The sequence below is a fragment of the Oncorhynchus mykiss genome, chromosome 27, assembly GCF_057628025.1.
Source record: "Oncorhynchus mykiss isolate SJ-2025 chromosome 27, ASM5762802v1, whole genome shotgun sequence".
NCBI classification, from domain to species: Eukaryota; Metazoa; Chordata; class Actinopteri; order Salmoniformes; family Salmonidae; genus Oncorhynchus; species Oncorhynchus mykiss.
In genome coordinates, this window is record NC_143048.1 from 19,583,200 (window position 1) to 19,607,846 (window position 24,647).

At 45.4% G+C, this 24,647-nt stretch overlaps 1 protein-coding gene across 17 annotated transcripts in view; it reads right to left on the minus strand.

Moving 5' to 3' along the window:
- Nucleotides 1-24,647, minus strand: part of LOC110507115 (BCAS3 microtubule associated cell migration factor) — a 361,308-nt gene that overhangs the window by 116,774 nt on the left and 219,887 nt on the right. For 5 of the 17 annotated variants that reach the window (XM_090223483.1, XM_090223480.1, XM_090223482.1 and 2 more), the window contains one exon: nucleotides 15,653-17,397. The exons of the other annotated variants lie outside the window; for them this stretch is intronic. In XM_090223483.1, coding sequence (XP_090079609.1) covers nucleotides 17,387-17,397 — 11 coding nt within the window. In that variant the 3' untranslated portion in view covers nucleotides 15,653-17,386. Of the gene's footprint in view, nucleotides 1-15,652; nucleotides 17,398-24,647 lie in introns of those variants that run through there. 17 annotated transcript variants of the gene reach the window in all.

The window sequence follows — 24,647 nt, forward strand, 5'->3', positions numbered from 1 at the left end:
CTACAGAGACCTGACCTGGTCCATCATGTCACTACAGAGACCTGACCTGGTCCCCCATGTCACTACAGAGACCTGACCTGGTCCATCATGTCACTACAGAGACCTGACCTGGTCCATCATGTCACTACAGAGACCTGACCTGGTCCATCATGTCACTACAGAGACCTGACCTGGTCCATCATGTCACTACAGAGACCTGACCTTGTCCATCATGTCACTACAGAGACCTGACCTGGTCCACCATGTCACTACAGAGACCTGACCTGGTCCATCATGTCACTACAGAGACCTGACCTTGTCCATCATGTCACTACAGAGACCTGACCTGGTCCCCCATATCACTACAGAGACCTGACCTGGTCCATCATGTCACTACAGAGACCTGACCTGGTCCCCCATGTCACTACAGAGACCTGACCTGGTCCCCCATGTCACTACAGAGACCTGACCTGGTCCCCCATGTCACTACAGAGACCTGACCTGGTCCACCATGTCACTACAGAGACCTGACCTGGTCCCCCATGTCACTACAGAGACCTGACCTGGTCCCCCATGTCACTACAGAGACCTGACCTGGTCCACCATGTCACTACAGAGACCTGACCTGGTCCACCATGTCAGACTCCTGTGACTGCTTGTGACTCTACACTAACTCTCTAATTGTGAATATGTGTTTCTCCTATGGAGGGAGGGAGATGGAGAGAGAAAGAGAGACGGGCTTTAGGCCGGCGGAGGATAAGTGTCAGTAAGCAGCCTCTCAGTGTCAGTAGTAGGCCAGGCAGGGGAATGAGACAGCCCAGGGAAGGGAATAGCAGCTAGGGGTTAGGGAAGAGGTTTAGGGCTCTAACTAACTCAATAAGGCTGGGGCTAATGAACAGAGGGAGGCTGCTTTCTTTCATTAGATGTGAGAGCACACTGCATCCCAAATGGCACCCTATTCCCTATATACTATTGAGTAAAACCCTTGGTCAAAAGTAATGTACAGTGTACATGCAATTTACAAAAGTAGTGCACTATATAGGGAATAGGGTGCCATTTGGGAAATTGTGTTTTATACACATGTACACTCCATGTCCCGGACCCTGGGATCTAATGTTACAGTGCTGAGAGGAGAGACGAGGCTGTAGTTTAACAACCCCGGGTAGGACTAATCTAAAGTGATGGCCAAATTGCGAACTAAATTGCGAACCAGATTTCTTAAAAACTCCAGGGTCAGAAAAGCTGTTTTCATTCTTGTTGTAATGTCTGAAATGATTGCAGAACATCCATGGTGATGTGTAGAAATACATGTAAAAGTAACTAGTTGAAAAATGATTTGTTTTTTTATTCAGAAATTCACTAAATACTAGAGTCATCTGTGCAGTGCAGAAGAGGGCAAAGGTCTGCTACTTTTCTGAACCCAAGTGACAACAACAAACACACTCCTGGGGAATGTTCTGTCGGAAGCTTGGAGTGGCGCTAGTCGTTCCTCTCGCTGACCTCTCATCAACATCATGCTCTCCCCTCCTGTCAGAGTCTCACCCTTCAACCCTTCTCACCCCCTCAGCTACATCTTAATTACACTACATTTAGACCCTTCAAAAGGCGTCCGCCGGCTGCCCCCATTGTGTGTGTGTGTAGGGGGTGGGTCCATGTTTTCAATTTCCTCCCCTAATGGGCCAGTAATGTCTGGGAGGGTTGGGCAGCAGGAGTGTTCCGGGAGAGAAGCAGAGCCCCGGGACACTGACCTCACCAGATCCTAGAGGTCATGAACTTTGACCCTGGGAGCAGTGAGTAGCCGGCCCAGAGGGCTGGAGGGGGAGGGCCGCCATGCTAGGGTTGGATTACCTCACTGTGTCTACTGCTGCTGTCACAAGACACACACCCTTACCCCCACAGATTGGTGCGGCAGGGTAGCCTAGTGGTTAGAGCATTGGACTAGTGACCGGAAGGTTGCAAGTTCAAAACACCGAGCTGACAAGGTACAAATCTGTCGTTCTGCCCCTGAACAGGCACGGTTCCTAGGCCGTCATTGAAAATAAGAATTTGTTCTTATTAACTGACTTGCCTATAAAGGTTTAAAAAAAAATACTACTTTTTAAAAAATATATATTTTTTTTTTATGCTGCCGGCCGAGGTGATGTCAGAGTGAGCTCACACAAATAGTGAGACTGAGTCAAGATACAGGCAGAGAGAGACAGAGGATAGAGAGAGAGAGACAGAGGAGACAAGAGAAAGACAGAGAGAGACAGACAGAGACAGAGAGACATACAGAGAGATAGAGAGGGGCAGACAGACAGTGGCAGAGAGACAGGGAAAGAGAGAAACAGAAATCAATAACACCATTGATAAACCAAGACGTGCCAACACAGTGCGGGCTTATCAAGGTCCTTTGTTCAAATTAAGACCAGCGCTCGTGTTTCATAATATGATGTGAGCTCTATGGCGTCTACCGTCTAGCTATATCAAATAGTAATGTTTTCATCTACCTTTAAAAACTTTGATGTCAATATCTGAAAGTGTACATCCGCTTCGGCACTCAAACCTATAATCTAGCTCACAATTACATTTTTCAACAATATAATGTGGGTATAATATCATCCTCCCATAGACCACAAATACCAATTCCTTTACTTTCAAAAGGCCATACATATGATTTTTACATTAGGATGTCTGAGGAATATTTATTCTAGAGTTTTCATATTCCAATAAAAGTTGGAAAATGGTTGTACTCCCTACGCCAAGGGCTTGTATAGGAAGTGAAGGGGGTTTGGCTCAGGGCTCAATGCACTTTCTACCTCTTCCACATGGTTTGTTATTGCAAAAGGGGTTTGTGGTGGGATGAAACCCTTTCACATACATAGGGTTTAACATGGCAACACACACCACAACTTCATACTAGTAGTCAACATTAAAGGAGCCTCTCTCTATAATGATCCAATGACAACTCTGGAAAAGAGGTTGCAAGATTAGTGAAACCTGCCCTTTCTATGTCAGCCTGTTCTGTATATGATGTAGGTTTTCTCTTGGCAATGGCTCACATTAGATCTGTATTAGGGTTGCCAGTCTGTTCCCAGTGCTGTCCGAAACAGCTCAGTTTTTTTCACTTGAAGACCACAGCCTCTGAAACGCTTTAGAAACGCCTTTTCACCATAGTATCGAATAATTTAACATTCTGTAGTAACACAATACACTCACCAGGCCTGTGTGTACGTGTGTGTATACGTATATACAGTGCATTCGTAAAGTATTCAGACCCCTTGACTTGTTCAACATTTTGTTACATTAGAGCCATAGTCTAAAAGTGATTAAATAAATACCCCATAATGGCAAAGTGAAAAAGGCTTTTTATAAATGTTTGTAAATGTAAAAAAAAAAGTATTCAGACCCTTTGCTATGAGACTTGAAATTGACCTCAGGTGCATCCTGTTTCCATTGTTCATCCTTGAGATGTTTCTACAACTTGGAGTCCACCTGTGGTAAATTAAATTAATTGGACATGATTTGGTTAGGCATACACCTGTCTATATAAGGTCCCACAGTTGACATTGCATGTCAGAGCAAAAATCAAGTTATGAGGTCGAAGGAATCGTCCGTAGAGTGCGCCGAGACAGGATTGTGTCGAGGCACAGATCTGGGGAATGGTCCCAAAAGATTTCTGCAGCATTGAAGGTCCCCAAGAACACAGTGGCCATTCTTAAACGGAAGAAGTTTGGAACCACCAAGACTCTCCCTAAAGCTGACCGCCCGGCCAAACTGAGCAATCAGGGGAGAAGGGCCTTGGGGGCAGGGAGGAACTTGCCTGCTATGATAATAAAAAAAATACACCAGTTTTATTTAAGGTTCCCAAAGAATTGACAGCTGTGCCATACAGACTTTAAAATAGTTTATAAAATAGTTGGGAAGAGATTTTCGATGTACTGATTCCATGGCATGTTTTATGAATTGATTCGCAAAATGACGCCGGATTCAAAAATGTTAATTTTTCACTTGAATTATTATACGAAATTCTTGCAACCAATAGAATGTTATATATATGGAGGATACAACCTTCCCAGCTCTGCTGCAAAGAGAGAGTCATTAGATAATTTGTTTCGTACTGTCCATATGTAGCTTGTTTGTGGTCACAGGTTTAAGAATGGCTGAAGAATTGCAATATTTACCTGGAGCTAATGCCGCAGATAGCAAAACTGGGTGATTTTAAAAGTCATAGTCAATAATCAATAATATAATAATAGTTTTAGCAATTTTTTGATACACTGCCGATATTGCAGGTTTTCCTACTTACAAAGCATGTAGAGGTGTGTAATTGTTATCACTTCAACTGTGATAAACTGTGAGAGACGGAATCTAAAACAAAAATCCAGAAAATCACATTGTATGATTTTTAAGTAATTAATTTGCATTTTATTGCATGACATAAGTATTTGATCACCTACCAACCAGTAAGAATTCCGGCTCTCACAGACCTGTTAGTTTTTCTTTAAGAAGCTCTCCTGTTCTCCACAATGGCCAAGACCAGAGAGCTGTGTAAGGACATCATGGATAAAATTGTAGACCTGCACACGGCTGGAATGGGCTACAGGACAATAGGCAAGCAGCTTGGTGAGAAGGCAACAAATGTTGGCGCAATTATTAGAAAATGGAAGAAGTTCAAGATGACGGTCAATCACCCTCGGTCTGGGGCTCCATGCAAGATCTCACTTCGTGGGGCATCAATGATCATGAGGAAGGTGAGGGATCAGCCCAGAACTACACGGCAGGACCTGGTCAATGACCTGAAGAGAGCTGGAACCACAATCTCAAAGAAAACCATTAGTAACACACTACGCCGTCATGGATTAAAATCCTGCAGCGCACGCAAGGTCCCCCTGCTCAAGCCAGCGCATGTCCAGGCCCGTCTGAAGTTTGCCAATGACCATCTGGACGATCCAGAGGAGGAATGGGAGAAGGTCATGTGGTCTGATGAGACAAAAATATAGCTTTTTGGTCTAAAGTCCACTCGCCGTGTTTGGAGGAAGAGGAAGGATGAGTACAACCCCAAGAACACCATCCCAACCGTGAAGCATGGAGGTGGAAACATCATTCTTTGGGGATGCTTTTCTGCAAAGGGGACAGGACGACTGCACCGAATTAAGGGGAGGATGGATGCCCCACTGTATATATATATATGGATGCCCCACTGTATATATATATATATACACACACACACACATTGGGGCAAAAAAGTATTTAGTCAACCACCAATTGTGCAAGTTCTCCCACTTAAAAATATGAGAGAGGCCTGTAATTTTCATCATAGGTACACTTCAACTATGACAGACATGAGAAAAAAAATCCAGAAAATCACATTGTAGGATTTTTTATGAATTTATCTGCAAATTATGGTGTCTGACTAAATACTTTTTTGCCCCACTGTAAATACAAACACATATATACAAACACATATATATACAAACACACACACATATATACATATATATACACACATGTATATATCAAATATACATATATACATATATATATCAAATATACTTATACATATACATATACAGTGCTTTGCGAAAGTATTCGGCCCCCTTGAAATTTGCGACCTTTTGCCAAATTTCAGGCTTCAAACATAAAGATATAAAACTGTATTTTTTTGTGAAGAATCAACAACAAGTGGGACACAATCATGAAGTGGAACGACATTTATTGGATATTTCAAACTTTTTTAACAAATCAAAAACTGAAAAATTGGGCGTGCAAAATTATTCAGCCCCTTTACTTTCAGTGCAGCAAACTCTCTCCAGAAGTTCAGTGAGGATCTCTGAATGATCCAATGTTGACCTAAATGACTAATGATGATAAATACAATCCACCTGTGTGGAATCAAGTCTCCGTATAAATGCACCTGCACTGTGATAGTCTCAGAGGTCCGTTAAAAGCGCAGAGAGCATCATGAAGAACAAGGAACACACCAGGCAGGTCCGAGATACTGTTGTGAAGAAGTTTAAAGCCGGATTTGGATACAAAAAGATTTCCCAAGCTTTAAACATCCCAAGGAGCACTGTGCAAGCGATAATATTGAAATGGAAGGAGTATCAGACCACTGCAAATCTACCAAGACCTGGCCGTCCCTCTAAACTTTCAGCTCATACAAGGAGAAGACTGATCAGAGATGCAGCCAAGAGGCCCATGATCACTCTGGATGAACTGCAGAGATCTACAGCTGAGGTGGGAGACTCTGTCCTTAGGACAACAATCAGTCGTATATTGCACAAATCTGGCCTTTATGGAAGAGTGGCAAGAAGAAAGCCATTTCTTAAAGATATCCATAAAAAGTGTTGTTTAAAGTTTGCCACAAGCCACCTGGGAGACACACCAAACATGTGGAAGAAGGTGCTCTGGTCAGATGAAACCAAAATGTAACTTTTTGGCAACAATGCAAAACGTTATGTTTGGCGTAAAAGCAACACAGCTGAACACACCATCCCCACTGTCAAACATGGTGGTGGCAGCATCATGGTTTGGGCCTGCTTTTCTTCAGCAGGGACAGGGAAGATGGTTAAAATTGATGGGAAGATGGATGGAGCCAAATACAGGACCATTCTGGAAGAAAACCTGATGGAGTCTGCAAAAGACCTGAGACTGGGACGGAGATTTGTCTTCCAACAGGACAATGATCCAAAACATAAAGCAAAATCTACAATGGAATGGTTCAAAAATAAACATATCCAGGTGTTAGAATGGCCAAGTCAAAGTCCAGACCTGAATCCAATCGAGAATCTGTGGAAAGAACTGAAAACTGCTGTTCACAAATGCTCTCCATCCAACCTCACTGAGCTCGAGCTGTTTTGCAAGGAGGAATGGGAAAACATTTCAGTCTCTCGATGTGCAAAACTGATAGAGACATACCCCAAGCGACTTACAGCTGTAATCGCAGCAAAAGGTGGCACTACAAAGTATTAACTTAAGGGGGCTGAGTAATTTTGCACGCCCAATTTTTCAGTTTTTGATTTGTTAAAAAAGTTTGAAATATCCAATAAATGTCGTTCCACTTCATGATTGTGTTCCACTTGTTGTTGATTCTTCACAAAAAATACAGTTTTATATCTTTATGTTTGAAGCCTGAAATGTGGCAAAAGGTCGCAAAGTTCAAGGGGGCCGAATACTTTCGCAAGGCACTGTATATATACACACACACACTTATTTTAATGGGGGATTGGAAATGATGCAGACATTTACATTGATGCAACCAATCTATCTACAATATTAAAGCTGATATACCCCCCCAAAAAATAAACCTGATGGTCACTCTGACAGAGCTCCAGAGTTCCTCTATGGAGATGGGAGAACCATCCAGAAGGACAACCATCTCTGCAGCACTCCACCAATCAGGCCTTTATGGTAGAGTGGCCAGACAGAAGCCACTTCTCAGTAAAAGGCACATGACAGCCCGCTTGGAGTTTGTCGAAAGGCACCTAAAAGACTCTCAGACCACGAAAAGCAAGATTCTCTGGTCTGATGAAACCAACAACTCTTTGGCCTGAATGCCAAGCATCACATCTGGAGGAAACCTGGCACCATCCCTACGGTGAAGCATGGTTGTGGCAGCATCATGCTGTGGGGATGTTTTTCAGCAGCAGGGACTTGGAGACTAGTCAGGATCGAGGGAAAGATGAACAGAGCAAAGCACAACGAGATCCTTGATGAAAACCCGCTCCAGAGCTCTCAGGACCTCAGACTGGGGTGAAGGTTCACCTTCCAACAGGACAACAACCCTAAGCACACAGCCAAGACAACACAGGAATGGCATCGGGTCAAGTCTCTGAATGTCCTTGAGTAGCCCAGCCAGAGCCCGAACATCTCTTGAGAGACGTGAAAGTAGCTGTCCAGCGACACACCCCATCCAACCTGACAGAGCTCGAGAGGATCAGCAGAGAAGAATGGAAGAAACTCCAAATACAGGTGGGTCAAGCTTGTAGCGTCATACCCATGAAGACTCGAGGCTGTAATCGCTGCCAAAGGTGCTTCAACAAAGTACTTAGTACAGGGTCTGAATACTTATGTAAATGTGATATTTCAGTTTTTATTTTTAATAAAAAACATTTTGCTTATTTATTACAAAAATAAAGGGGTCTGAAAACTTAGTTTCACTGTATGTGTGTGTGTTTGATCAGCGCGAGGGGAAAGAGGGTCATCAATTCTTATTTAAAGCCTGTTCCATGTGGCCATTTCATACAACAACCCGTATTAGAACAAATTGACCTGCGTTTGCAAATCACTCTCAGTACAGCGGATGTGGGGCTCTTTCTAAATTTCCCTGTGGCTCAATTTAAAACAATGGAACACTTACAGAGAAGAAAAACATGACCAAAAGTGATGTATTAGGATATTCTCAGCTTCATCAGTGGACATATATACGACAAGCATAAAAAAGGCTTAAAATTCCAGAGAATATCTGAGAAAATACAAAAAAAAAAGTTAGGTTGGAGGGGGAGGAGTGTATTCGTAAATATCAATAAACACAAGTCTTCTGTCTCGGAAGCTTCCTGCTTTATTTGATTAAGCGGGGTGAAAAACAGAGCAGTCATGCTCCTTGCTTTTCTTCCTCTCCCCTTCCCCTGCAATCTTGGGCTCCCTTAATGGGAATCGGAAGTTTAAGTGGAGCAGCCTGGCTAGCCCCGGCCTAACCTCCCCATCTGGAGGGGGACTTGCCAGCCTTGGGGCTACTTCCAACCCTTCCCAGCTGTTGGGTTTGGGCCCTTTTTGTTTTCGTGGGCTTGAGAAAGCATATTTTTATAAATGATTGCCATATCCTCCACCAGCTGCTGACCATGCTCTCTCCGTCTCACGTCCCTGAATGGGGCATGGTTCTCATTTAGGGCACCGGCCCGTGGCTCGCTGAGGGTCCTGACCCCACCGCTGTTAGCACGCTAGCAAAACAGCTATGACAGTCAACACACTGGCCAGCAGCTCTGTGTCAAAGACTTGGAGCTATTAATACACTAGCAAGCACTACAGGTCTGAGTAAATGAATGGGGCCGAGCTCCCTGTCATCCAGGATCTCTATACCAGGCGGTGTCAGTAGAAGGCCCTAACAATTGACAAAGACTCCAGTCACCGAAGCCACAGACTGTTCTCTCTGCTACCGCACCACAAGCAATACCAATGCACCAAGTCTGTAATCAACAGGACACTGAACAGCTTCTCCCCTCAAGCCATAAGACTATGATAGTTAACCAAATAGCTACCCAAACTATCTGTATTGACCCTCTATGCACCAACTCTTTTGATTCATCACATACTGCTGCTGCTACATTTTTTATTATCTATCCAGATGCCTAGCCACTTTAGCCCCACCTATATGCACCGTACAAGTCAAAGGTTTGGGCACACTTACTCATTCAAGGGTTTTTCTTTATTTTGACTATTTTCTACATTGTATAATAATAGTGAAGATATCAAAACTATGAAATAACACCTACGGAATCATGTAGTAACCAAAAAAGTGTTTCAGATTCTTCAAAGTAGCCACCCTTTGCATTTTCTCAACCAGCTTTTCCAACAGTCTTGAAGGAGTTGAGCACTTGTTGGCTGCTATTCCTTCACTCTACGGTCCAACTCATCCCAAACCATCTCAATTGGGTTGAGGTTGGGTGATTGTGGAGGCCAAGTCATCTGATGCAGCACTCCAACACTCTCCTTCTTGGTGAAACAGCCCTCACACAGCCTGGAGGTGTGTTGGGTCATTGTCCTGTTGAAAAAAAAATGGTAGTCCCACTAAGTGCAAACCAGACGGAATGGCATTTAGCTGCAGAATGCTGTGGTTGCCATGCTGGTCAAGTGTGCCTTGAATTCTAAATAAATCACTGACAGTGTTACCAGCAAACCACCCCATCACACCTCCTCCTCCATGCTTCACAGTGGGAACCACACATGCGGAGATCATCTGCTCACCAACTCTGAGTGTCACAAAGACACGGCGGTTGGAACCAAAAATCTCACATTTGGATTCATGAGACCAATTGAAATGCATTCCAGGTGACTACCTCATGAAGCTGGTAGGGAGAGTGCCAAAAGTGTGCAAAGCTGTCATCAAGGCATAGGGTGGCTACTTTGAAGAATCTCAAATATAAAATATATTTTGATTTGTTTAACACTTGTTTGGTTACTACATGATCTCATACATGTCATTTAAAAGTGTTGATGTCTTCGCTATTATTCTACAACGCAGAAACTTGTAAAAAATAAAGATACACCTGGAATGAATACATGTCCAAACTTTTGACTGGTACTGTATATGAACACTAATATATCTTGATTAGATAAGTATTCAAACCTCAACCCCCCGATTTTGCCTGTGCGTAGCTCTATTACGTTACTTTTTATCCTAAATAACTCTCTAGTCCTTGTCGATGACAAGAATACCCATAACATGATGCAGCCACCACCATGCTTGACAATATAAAAACTGGTACTCAGTGATGTGTTTGCCGCAAACATAACTTTGTATTCAGGACAGGAAGTTAATTTCATTTTCCGCAGTATTACTTTAGTGCAGTGGTTCCCAAATGTTTTATAGCCCGTACCCCTTTAAACATTTAACCTCCAGCTGCGTACCCCCTCTAGCACAGACATTTGGAAACAAAACATGCCAACTTGAAAAATAAGCCACGGGAGTTTTTTTGAGCGAGAATTAAGACGACTATTAGTAAGTAGTAAGACATGTAGTAAGTAAGACATGTATAAAAGCAACAGATACCATTAATAAGAAAGGGCTAGAACCGTCTTATATGGTGAAGTACCGAGTGGCTAGGACAGGCAAGCCCAATACTATTGTGGAGGACTTAATTCTTCCTGCTACCGTGGATTTGGCTGGGACAATACTGAGGGAAAAGGCCCAAAAAACTATACAGACAATGACTTCATCAAACAACAGTTTCACAACGCATCAGTGACAACGCATCAGTGACCCAACCAAGCCACACTGCTTCTAAACACAGCGCGCCTCCAACCCGGAATCCAGCCGCACCAATGTGTCGGAGGAAACACCGTGCACCTGGCAACCTTGGTTAGCGCGCACTGCGCCCGGCCCGCCACAGGAGTCGCTGGTGCGCGATGAGACAAGGATATCCCTACCTGCCAAACCCTCCTTAACCCGGACAACGCTAGGCCAATTGTGCGTCGCCCCACGGACCTCCCGGTCGCGGCTGGCTGCGACAGAGCCTGGGCATGAACCCAGAGTCTCTGGTGGCACAGCTAGCGCTGCGATGCAGTGTCCTAGACCACTGCGCCACCCGGGAGGCCATAGGAGATGTTTTTAAACAATTACTGCTTTGTTTACAAGCCAGTGAATTCTATGCATGATGACATGGCGGGCCTGGCACAGCTCCTGGTATGTCTGTTACGTTTATGGGGGGGTCAATTAAGGAAGACATCCTCTTCTGCAAACCACTGGGAACTAGGACAACAGGAGAGTATATTTTTAAAGTACTGGACAGCTTTGTGACATCAAATGGACTTTGGTGGTCAAGATGTGTTGGTGTCTGTACTGATGGCGCAAAAGCCATGACAGGTAGACATAGTGGAGTGGTAACGTGCGTGCAAGCAGTTACTCCCGACGCCACTTGGGTACACTGCAGGATCCACCGAGAGGCTCTTGCTGCCAAGGGAATGCCTGACAGCTTGAAAGACGTTTTGGACACTAGAGTGAAAATGGTTAAAGCAAGGCCCCTGAAATCGCATGTATTTTGTGCACTATGCAGTGATATGAGCAGAAACCATGTAATGCTTTTACAAATGTGCTGGTTATCAAGGGGCAAAGTATTGACACATTTTTTTTTTTGTTAATTGAGAGACAAGCTTAAAGTTTTCCTTACTGACCATCATTTTCACTTGTCTGACCACTTGCATGATGATGAGTTTCTCACACGACTGCCCTGGGTGATGTTTTTTCTGGCCTGAATGATCTGAATCTAGGATTACAGGGATTCTCCGCAACTATATTCAACGTGCAGGCCAAAATTGAGGCTATGATTAAGAAGTTGGTGCTCTTCTCTGTCTGCATTAACAAGGACAACACACAGGTCTTTCCATAATTGTATGATTTTTTTGTGTGAAAATGAACTCAAGCTTACAGACAATGCCAAATGTGATATAGCGAAGCACCTGAGTGAGTTGGGTGCGTAATAACGCAGGTTCTTTCCCGAAACGGATTACACAAACAACTGGATTCGTTATCCCTTTCATGCCCTGCCTCCAGTCCCACTTACCGATATCTGAACAAGACAGTCTCATCGAAATTGCAACAAGCTGTTCTGTGAAAACTGAATTTAAATCAGAAGCCACTGCCAGTTTTCTGGATTGGGCTGCGCTCAGAGTATCCAGCCTTGGCATATCGCGCTGTTAAGACACTGATGCCCTTTGCAACCACGTACCTATTTAAGAGTGGATTCTCGGCCCTCTCTAGCATGAAAACTAAATGTGTGCGGAAAATGATTTAAGACTGAGACTCTCTCCAATACAACCCAACATTGCAGAGTTATGCGCATCCTTTCAAGCACACCCTTCTCATTAACCTGTGGTGAGTTATTCACAATTTTCGATGAACAAATAAAGTGTTTTATGTAAGATGGCTAAATAAAGAGCAAAATTATTGATGGTTATTATATTATTATTTGTGCCCATGAAAGCTCTTTGTCACTTCCCACGAGCCGGGTTGTGACAAAAAACTCACACACATTCTTATGTTTAATAAATGTATCGTATAGTGTGAGTGTGGCAGGCTTACAATGATGGCAAAAAAACAACATTTGAGAGTGCGCTGACCCTGGTGCTAGAGGGGGTACGCAGCTGGAGGTTGAATGTTTTGAAGGGGTACGGGACTATAAAAAGTTTTGGAACCACTGACCTACATCAACAGCTTTAAGGGCTGTTAGCACGGTAGCTAGCCAAACATAACAACAAAGAGAGACAGGAAGAGAGGAGAAGAGGAGGCGTAAGACACACCTTTGCTGCCTTCTTAGTGAAACTTTTAAACCCCCAGACAACCTGCATTCCTGAAATACCAGTCCCCCTGCATGTGTAAAGGGGCTGGCCAAGCACCGGGTGTTGATGAAAAATGGATCAGGCCTTGTTAGCACAGAGGTGGAGGTGGGTGGTGGTGCCAGCACACAGTGTGCAGGGAGGGATGGAGGGGGGCAGCATGTGTGTGCTGCTGCATTAAGTATGAGGGCCTGTCTGTTGGATTATTCACCAGGCCAGAGACTCCTCAGGTGAGGGCGACGCAGCCCACAGCCAAACAAGCCTGTTCTTTCACAGTGTGTTTTTTTGCGCAGACTTTTTCACAGCTGGCTGGTGGACACTCAAACACACACCTTCTTTACCATCAGATTGTAGTAGGCACATGCAAGGTGTATATCCATAGAGAAGGGTACGAAGCATAGCTACATACACCCTCTTGGTGCTGTCGACACTTTCCCTCTCCCAACCTCCCGTTGCCTTCCGTTTCACCCCTGTGTCCGACAGAGAGAGAAACACAGCTCGTTTCCATGCTCTGTCTGGTAATTGCACAGTAATACTTCATTATGGCAGGGCTGTAATTTGGGACCAGACTCTTCAAAGCAGCTACAACCTCCTTGCGGGCGGCCACGGATACTTTAAGTCCACCCAACGGTCGTTCTGTTTGGACTGCTATTGTTTTTGGCTTACCGGAACCTTCCAAAATACACACGGAACGGCAATCACTGCGTATTTCTGCGTTATAATTGTGGTGCTGATTACAAAGTAGAGGATAAATGGCTGAAATTGGGCCGGCTGGAGAGCCAAAGAGAACACACAGTAGAACTAACAGTGAACAGGAGAGAGACTTCTAGTCAGACACTGTGGAGGAGATGAAACTACTACTGCGGTTGCCAGTTGTTGACCTGGGGTGTGTTCAGCAGGATCAAACATTCAGAGGTGTTGCAAAAAACACGTTGAAGATCAATGAGTTGCATTCAAGGATCAATGTTCGGGATGTTATGGTATTGGCAGATACCCCCAGGGCAGGTGTGAGGGTGAGTGGAGTGAGAGGGGTGCAGTGTGCATAATGTGTGTGTTACGAGAGATCGGGCTATGTGGAGTGGAAGTGTGCACGGGACGTGGTCTGTGTGTGTACAAACGGAGAGACAGACAGAGAGGACGACCAATGGACTAGGGACTCACTGGGCACAACAGAATCACATGCTGCCTCATTTGGGTTGGAGGTTAGAGACATTCAGTATCCAGGTCAGGAGGCCCGGTTCACACTCAGACTTAGCTGTGTTCACTTACTCAGGCATAGCCATTTGGTTTTCACCCAAACATGAAAGAGCTTTATTCATTTGTTAGGGCAATAGTTTATTAGTAGAATGCTGTAAAGGGTAGTAGTGTGGCGATACAGATGGTGTGTCTATCTGTATCACACACAACAGAGATGTACATGAAAGTCCAATGTGTAACCAACACACTGATGGACTATAATGTCTACATAGGCTGGCTGTGAGGCGGTAAGAGCCTACAACAGAGTGTACAGTACTAACCGTAGGATAGGACCTGTGAGTCCAGAGAGAATTATAGTTTAAACAAAGCCCTGCCACCTCCCCTTCCTTCCTCAGTATAAATAATTCAACACACACATCACACTCTGCTCCTGGCTCTCCTTGTTGTGTTCATTATACACACATGGTCACACACACACACACACACACACACACACACACACACACACACACACACACACACACACACACAGAACCAGGGGGCTACATCATGCAAGGATGTCTCCCTCTCATCCACAATACACACACCCTGCATGCAGTGGTATAAAGTACTTAAGTAAAAATACTTGAAAGTACTACTTAAGTCATTTTTGGGGGTAAATGTACTTTACTAATCATATTTGACATCTTCTACTTTTACTTCACTACAGTCCTGAAGAAAATAATGTACTTTTTTACTCCATACATCTTCCCTGACACCAAAAAGTACTTGTTACATTTTCAATGCTTAACAGAAAATTATCAAATTCACATACTTATCAAGAGAACATCCTGGTTCATCCCAACAGCCTCTGATCTGGAGGACTCACTAAACACAAATGCTTTGTTTGTAAATGATGTCTGAGTGTTGGAGTGTACCCCTGACTATCTGTAAATGATGTCTGAGTGTTGTAGTGTACCCCTGACTATCTGTAAATGATGTCTCAGTGTTGGAGTGTACCCCTGACTATCTGTAAATGATGTCTCAGTGTTGGAGTGTACCCCTGACTATCTGTAAATGATGTCTGAGTGTTGGAGTGTGGCCCTGGCTATCTGTAAATGATGTCTGAGTGTTGGAGTGTGCCCCTGGCTATCCATAAATTTGCTTAATATAAGGAATTTGAAATAATTTATACTTTTACTTTTGATACTTAAGTATATTTAAAACCAAATACTTTTTTGACTTTTACTCAAGTAGTATTTTACTGGGTGAATAATACTTTTACTTGAGTCATTTTCAATTAAGGTATCTTAAATTTTACTCAGGTATGACAATTGGTTACTTTTCCCATCACTGACTGCATGCACACACACGCACGCACACACGCACTCACGCACGCACGCACGCACGCACGCACACACGCATTCATCTACGCGTGTGCGCCACAAAAGTGACAAACACAGACTTCTCCTTATGCTTTAATGTCTCTACAGGCACACAACATTAGATCAACACTGACAATGTCCATATATTATACAATCCATCAATGTCAATATCGTGTTATAATGTCATCACGTAATGTAAACAATGCAACAATGTTACTGTACAGCAATTTTAACATTACCGTGCATACAGCACAGGACAGCATGGAAACAGACGTTACAAATATCACGGCTACAGAAGAATATCCTAAATAAATTTGAACGTTGTGAGCGACAGTCTAAACAAAAGCGCTCCTGGTAGGGGTGTGAGAGGGGCTTAGCTAGCATATATCTCTACCATAAAGACATTAACAACAGGACAGGGGTGATGGAGGAAAACATCTGACTGTCCACTGAGAGTACAGAACATTGGGAACACCTGATCTTTCCATGACATAGACTGACCAGGTGAAAGCTGTGATCCCTTATTGATGTCACCTGTTAAATCCTCTTCAATCAGTGTAGATGAAGGGGAGGAGACGGGTTAAAGAAGGATTTTTAAGCCTTGAGACATGGATTGTGTATGTGTGCCATTCAGAGGGTGAATGGGCAAGGCAAAAGATTGAAGAGCCTTTATGGTAGTAGGTGCCAGACGCACTGGTTTGAGTGTGTCAAGAACTGCAACGTTGCTGGGTTTTTCCACACACAACAGTTTCCCGTGTGTATCAAGAATTGTCTACTACCACCCAAAGGACATCCAGCCAACTTTGCACAACTGTGGGAAGTATTGGCGTGAACATGGGCAGGCATCCCTGTGGAAAGCTTTCGACACCTGGCACAGTCCATGCCCTGATAAATTGAGGCTGTTCTGAGGGCAAAAGGGGGGAGCAACTCAATATTATGAAGGTGTTCCTAATGTTTTGTACACTCAGTGTAGTGTTGGAGAGGGAAGGGGGGCATATTTTGACAGAGGGAGGAGAGCGCTACTCTCATACATAGGAGGTCATCTCCACATAGCCCTGACCTTCATGTGCACCGCCTTGGTCAAAAAGAAAAGAAAAACACATGTTCTGCTCATAAAGCCATACTATATTATGTGCCCTGTTCCCAGCCCCTAACGGCAAATACTGTTCAGTGTTCACTGTGCCTACCCATATCTAGCAATACAACGCATCCAGAACACAACGAGAGAGGCAGCTGGGGCCACTTTCACTCTCACAGTTTCTCTCAGTATACAGCTGCAGGCTAGTAGTACCCTGACACTGCACTGACCTGATGGCCATGTTGGGGTCAATCTCTGAGCTGACATGGAGACGACTGTGTCTATAGGCTCCTGAACACAACTTTGGACTGCTGCAACCGGTGTGCTTTTTTTTACAGTGGGGCAAAGGGTCTCTTCTAGTGGTCCTACCCTCATGGCTGACTGGCTGGCTGGCTGGCTGGCTGGCACAGACAGACAGACAGACAGACCCTGACAGACAGACCCTGACAGACAGACAGACAGACAGACCCTGACAGACAGACAGACAGACCCTGACAGACAGACAGACAGACAGACGTCCTCTGTACTCTATGCAACCACCCAGCGCTGGCCCGTGGTCCTCTCCTCCATCTCTCCTCTCGCCTTTCCTCTTCACTCTCTCACAGTGATGGCAAATCAATAAAGGAAGTGGAGGGTCGGAGATGGTGAAATGGACATGCATGCTTTAGAATATAAAAGGAGAGCAAAATAAATCGAAATGACAAATAAATATAAATACGGGCAGAGCGGACCTCCTTTAGGATATACCTGCAGAAAACAAAACACACAAAAAAAACAAAAAACAGTTGTGTTTTAAATTTCTTCTCCTTTGTTGTTTTTTTTAAGCAGCATGCAAATCCATTCCATCATTTTACTGAGCTATTGTTTTGGCAGGGGGCGGTGTCATTCTGAGTGACGGGCACATGCAGCCTATCAGAAGCCTAGTAGATAGAGTCTGGACACGCCTCTTTAGTGTATCCAAGGCCGGGAAAACCTTTTACTGTTTCCAAGACAAGTGAAAAAGAAAAGTGATTTCTTTCAGTTCTTCTAAATGTCCCATTATGCTGGCGATGGTGCCTTCTGAATAAGAGAGGCAAGGCACCGAGGAGACAGGACAGCAACCTGTACCAGCTCAGCTCCAGCTTAGAACCAGGAATAATAGAAACTGTACAATAGACTCAAACTACACACACAAAGGACGCACAAATACACAGTTTTAGGACGCACAAATACAGTTTTAGGACGCACAAATACAGTTTTAGGACGCACAAATACACAGGCTCTGACTGGCATCAGGGTAACTGTTGTATTTAAGCAATAAGACCCGAGGGGGTGTGGTATATGGCCAATATACCACGGCTAAAGGCTGTCCTTATGCACAAACCAACTTGGTTAAAGCCCTGAATGCTGATTGGTTGACAGCCGTGGTATACCACGGGTATGACAAAACATTTAGTTTTACTGCTCTAATTACATTGGTAAGCAGTTTATAATAGCAATAAGGCACCTCAGGGGTTTGTGATATATGGCCAATATACCACGGCTAAGGGCTGAATCCAGGCACTCCACTTTGCATCGTGCTTAAGAAAAGCCCTTAGCCGTGGTATATTGGCCATATACTACACCCCCTATGTCCTTATTGCTTAATTATATAATGTCATAGCAGTGACGACTGGAAACTCAAATGCAAACCTTTAGCACAGTTTTCATGTGTTCATGTGTTGGAGTGGAAACACGCTCATGTGTGACTGGTTGTGTCGCTGAGTAATGCAAAAGTGTTTGTGTGTGTGTGTGTTGCAAGTAGTGGTCTGTGCTGCCTGTCTGTTAGTGGTCTAATTCTGAGCAGGTCCTGTGTGTGTGTGTGTGCGTGCCTGCTGTGTGTGTGTGTGTGTGTGTGTGTGTGTGTGTGTGTGTGTGTGTGTGTGTCTGCTGTGTGTGTGTGTTAGTGTGTGTGCGTGCGTGCCTGCTGTGTGTGTACATGCCTTCTGTGTGTGTGTGTGTGTGAGTGTGTGTGTGTGTGTGTACAGGCCTGTATGGATAATGAGTGCAGTGTGCAGCAGAGCTCATATTTGCCCATCTTAACTCAATTAAAATGAAATGAGGGAGCAGCAGCTCTGACCCCTACGTGAACTACTGCTCCCATCTCTCCCCTCCTCAGATGAGTCTGTCTCTCCGTCTGTCTACTTCCATCTCTCCCCTCCTCAGATGAGTCTCTCTCCGTCTGTCTGCTTCCATCTCTCCCCTCCTCAGATGAGTCTGTCTCTCCGTCTGTCTGCTTCCATCTCTCCCCTCCTCAGATGAGTCTGTCTCTCCGTCTGTCTGCTTCCATCTCTCCCCTCCTCAGATGAGTCTGTCTCTCCGTCTGTCTGCTTCCATCTCTCCCCTCCTCAGATGAGTCTGCCTCTCTCCGTCTGTCTGCTCACTAATCATGCTCCCAAACTGGCAAGCCAACCCACCCCCCACATGCACCGCCTGAGTGTGAGAAAGAGATGTGGTGGGTATGGCATCTCTGGCTGATCTTTAAACACACACATGAATGGTCATATAAAAAGACAGACACACACATCAACACTGAGTCAGGGTTGGGATTAGTTCCATTTCAATCCCAGTCAATTCAGGACGTACATTGAAATTCCAATTCCAACTTTCTGAATTGATTGGAATTAAAATGGAAATGATCACAATCTTGCTAAGTGTCGCTCACATCATCAGCTACACAAAGAGCAGTGCTTCACTGAGTGCTTTGCTTTTGTTAGCTTAAAGTTCAACGTTGCTTCTGCTCTCTCTCTCTCTGTCTTTCTCATACTACCAGCGGACAGTCACACAGCAGTCCAGTGTGTGTGTGTCTGGGGTGAGCCCCATTACGTGCCACTGAGGAAGAGAGGGGGGGATACACAGGAAGAGGGTCGGCAGCAATGTGCACTGACAATTAAGAGGGGAAGAGGACGTGTGTGTGTGTGTGTGTGTGTGTGTGTGTGTGTGTGTGTGTGAGAGAGAGAAAGCCCAGATTATAAATAACCCGTGTTTAACATGCACCGGCATGTCACAGGAAAAGGGAGAGTTGAGCTTGGGTAACCGCAGGAAACTAAATTAAAAGTGTGTGTGCGCGCGGGTTAGTTATGTGTGGGGCCCAGTCCTGTAGCGACACTAAGAACATTTTTGGACCCAAAAACATTGGACTAGGCTAGGAGAAATGCCTCAAATCAGTATGACAGAGATGGAGAATTGTAGAAGCACAACAAAGTATACTAAGTATAGTATAATATGAGACTGCAGCGTTTCTACTGACATGAAGACCAGACAACTGGTCAGTCTGCTCCGTTCTACAAAGAAAAACAGAGAGAGAAACCAGGGAGCTGTACTTCAACAAAACAACCACAACCAATCCCTTGACCAGGACCATCACACCACTTGTGTTTAAGGAGGTGACAAACAGCATCACCCACCCCACAATAAAAATGCAAAATATGTCTCTGTCTGTCTGTCTGTCTGCCTGCCTGCCTGCCTGCCTGCCGGTCTCTGCCTGTCTGTGTCTGTCTGTCTGTCTGCCTGCCTGCCTGTCTCTGCCTGCCTGTCTCTGCCTGCGTCTGTCTGTCTGCCTGCCTGCCGGTCTCTGCCTGTCTGTCTGTCTGCCTGCCTGCCTGCCGGTCTCTGCCTGTCCGTCTGTCTGCCCGTCTGCCGGTCTCTGCCTGCCTGTCTCTGTCTGCCGGTCTCTGTCTGCCGGTCTCTGCTTGCCTGTCTCTGTCTGCCCGTCTGCCGGTCTCTGCCTGCCTGTCTCTGTCTGCCCGTCTGCCGGTCTCTGCATGCCTGTCTCTGTCTGCCCGTCTGCCGGTCTCTGTCTGCCTGTCTCTGTCTGCCGGTCTCTGTCTGCCGGTCTCTGCCTGCCCATCTGTCTGTCTGCCTGCCGGTCTCTGCCTGCCGGTCTCTTCCTGTCTGTCTGTCTGCCTGCCTGCCGGTCTCTGTCTGCGTCTCTGCCTGCGTCTCTGCCTGCGTCTCTGCCTGCGTCTCTGCCTGCGTCTCTGTCGGTCTCTAAAAACAAAAGTATGATGGCTTCTCAACCATCTTTTCAGAATGCAAAAGCTGAATGTGGCAGAACATTTTCTGCTAGTTTGTTGAAACAGATTTGTTAAAGAGCGGGGCATTTCTATTCCTAACGGGTACAGGGCACACAGACAACAACACACAGTGGCCCAGATAGAAAGGACAGAACCTGCTGCTCTCTAATAGAATCATGAGCGGAGCGGAGCGGGTAGAGACTACGGACCACAAGAGGAGATGAGAGGGATACGATAGAGAGCCCATCCTAATGGAAGTGACTGACTATATTAGCACAGGACAGTGGTGCGGTGAACACTACATTACAGACGCTCACTAGGCTCATGTTTATGGAGGACAGAGGAGGGAGGCAACCAGCCCAGCAGAGCTGTAAGAACCATTAGTGTCAATATGCTCATGTCACCTCCAGAACGTCAGGCCCAGTGGCCATTACTGCTCCAGGTCTGGTGAACAGTAGAATACCATTAACACATAACATACTAAGAGCCTTGAATGACATTCAGTGACTTAAACAGAGTCCGTTTTATCTGCATCTCAAATGGCACCAGTTCCCTACATAGTGCACTACTTCTGACCAGGGCCTAAGGGCACAGGGTGCCATTGGAGATGCAGACAGTGTATGGGTGTTTGTGTTAAAAAGGTCAGCGCCTTGCTGCATGCTAATGGTCCCACCTTTAAAGGCTAGGGGAGGGAGGGAGCTGGCAATGGTGAGGCTAGCATTGAAGCTATAGTCATGGGACTAACAGTGGGATAGCATTAAACCAACATGGGTTGAAAACTGACCTTCGTGTTGGGCTGGAACAAAAGCCTGCACACCCAGTAGCTATCCAGAACTGGAGTTGGAGTTAGACTCTATCCGGTCACATCTCTCTCCTCTCTTTCTTCACCCCAGTTCTATAGTTTTGTGACACATTTCTACTTTCAGTCTCTCCTCTGCTGTCATTGGGTGATCCCTGTGGTGACACCTCTGGAATCTACAGTAAACAAACCACTGTGGTCTCACCCTGTCACCTGCCTCATTTACCACTGGGAAAGAGAGCAGAGACACTGACATGTCATCAATACATCTGCTCAGAGGAGCTCACACTAAATAAAACAACCTTCAACCTTTAATGGGACAGCTAACAGCTATGTTGGTGTCACTCTGTGGATCAGAGCCCCATCACAACTCAGAGGTGCGTGAAATAACCTACTTTGTTTGTGTGTGTGTGTGTGTGAGTCTGAGCTCTGTGTGAGTGTGAGTCTGAGCTCTGTGTGTGTCCGAGTCTGAGCTCTGTGTGTGTGTGTGTCTGAGCTCTGTGTGTGTGTGTGTGTGTCTGAGCTCTGTGTGTGTGTGTGTGTGTCTGAGCTCTGTGTGTGTGTGTGTGTGTCTGAGCTCTGTGTGTGTGTGTGTGTGTGTGTCTGAGCTCTGTGTGTGTGTGTGTCTGAGCTCTGTGTGTGTGTGTGTGTGTGTGTGTGTGTGTTCTCTGTGTGTGTGTGTCTGCGTTCTCTGTGTGTGTGTGTCTGAGCTCTCTGTGTGTGTCTGAGTCTGAGCTCTCTGTGTGTGTCAGTCCTCTGTGTGTGTGTGTGTGTGTGTGTGTGTGTGTGTGTGTGTGTGTGTGTGTGTGTGTCTGCGCTCTCTGTGTGTCTGAGCTCTTCAGCAGCAATAGTGTCTGGAACTGTGATGTGAGTTAAATACTCAAACTATTTTAATTGTATCTTTACTGTGCCTCTTGTACTATGTTTTCAAATCAATTCAAATGTATTTATATTGTCCTTCTTACATCAGCTGATATATCAAAGTGCTGTACTGAAACCCAGCCTAAAACCCCAAACAGCAAGCAATGCAGGTGTAGAAGCACGTTTTCCAGCCATATTGGTTCTCTCTATCATAACTATATATACAAAGGTATGTGGACACCCCTTCAAATGAGCAGATTTGGCTATTTCAGTCACACCTGTTGCTGACAGGTGTGTAGAATCGAGCACACAGCCATGCAATCTCCATAGACAAACATTGCCAGTAGAATGGCCTTACTGAAGAGCTCAGTGACTTTCAACGTGGCACTGTCATAGGATGCCACCTTTCCAACAAGTCAGTTGGTCAAATTTCTGCCCTGCTAGAGCTGCCCCGGTCAGCTGTAAATGCTGTTACTGTGAAGTGGAAATGTCTAGGAGCAACAACGGCTCGGCCACACAAGCTCACAGAATTGGACCGCTGAGAAATGAAGCACATAGCGTGTAAAAATCGTCTGTCCTCGGTTGCAACACTCACTACCGGGTTCCAAACTCCCTATGGAAGCAACTTCAGCACAATAATTGTTTGTCGGGAACTTCATGGGTTTCCATGGTCGAGCAGCCGCACACAAGCCTGAGATCACCATGCACAATGCCAAGCGTTGGCTGGAGTGGTGTAAAGCTCGCCACCATTGGACTCTGGAACAGTGGAAATGCGTTCTCTGGAGTGATGAATCATGCTTCACCATCTGGTAGTCCGACGGACGAATCTGGGTTTGGCAGATGCCAGGTGAACGCAATCTGCCCCAATGCATAGTGCCAACTGTAAAGTTTGGTGGAGTAGGAATAATGGTCTGGGGCTGTTTTCCATGGTTCGGGCTAGGCCCCTTAGTTCCAGTGAAGGGAAATCTTAATGCTACAGCATACAATGACATTCTAGACGATTCTGTGCTTCCAACTTTGTGACAACATTTTTGGGAAGGCCCTTTCCTGTTTGAGCATGACAATGCCCCCGTGCATAAAGCGAGGTCCATACAGAAATGGTTTGTCGAGATCGGTTTGGAAGAACTTGACTGGCCTGCACAGAGCCTTGACGTCAACCCCATTGAACACATTTGGGATGAATTTGAACGCCCAATGTGATTCAGGCCTAATCGCCCAACATCAGTGCCTGACCTCACTAATGCTCATGGCTGAATGGAAGCAAATCCCCGCAGCAATGTTGCAACATCTAGTGGAAAGCCTTCCCAGAAGAGTGGAGGCTACTACAGTAGCAAATGACAATGATTTTGGAATGAGATGTTCAAACGAGCAGTTATTCACATACACTACATGACTAAAAGTATCTCTAATACAGCCAGCTTACACTACTATTATACCGTGTAGTAAGAGTCTTGCTCCAGCCGAGCTCCCTCGGCCATGGCCAGATGCTGAGCTCGCCCCACTGTGCCATGTTAGCCTTGCATGACAGCCAGCCCTAAACACACAGCCGGACAGATGGGTGAAGAGTTGGGCCGCGTCATGTGTGAAGTGAAAGGAGTGAGGGGAATGTGTGTCTTGCTTTTGAATTAGCTGCATTCACTCCAACAAGGAACAGTAAAGAGGAGAGATGGTTCATGCAAGTGGGTGTGTGTGTGTACATTTCTTAGTTGCTTATGAGGGTGAGCCTCTTGGCAGAATTTAATGAACCAAGAACGACCTTGATCAGCAGCAGAGAACAGAGAACATAGGGCACCCCCCCCTCCTCCATCCATCCCCCCCTCCTCCTGCCAGCCTCACATTCATCAAGTGTGTGTTTTTGATCTCCCAGCCACATCACACGTGCCCTCCAATCAGCCTCCACCGTCTCTAGGGCTTTCACTGGCCTGCACAGCTCAGTGTGCGCGCGAGCACGAGCGCGCACACACACACACACACACACACACACACACACACACACACACACACACACACACACACACACACACACACACACACACACACACACACACACACACACACGACTTCAGCAGGCACCATTTATCACATTCAGCTTTTGATTAGGTTTGGGCACAGTTCATGCAAAAAGGCCATTACCAGGATAAATGATTTGAAAGGGAGGGAGACAAAGAACGAGAAAGAGGGAAAGAGAGAGAGAGAGAGAGCAAGAAAGAGAGAGAGGGTGAGAGAGAAGGTGAGGGAGAAATAACATTGCCCTTTGCTTTACACTTTCCTACAGTACATGCTTCCTCTACAACTGCTGCCTA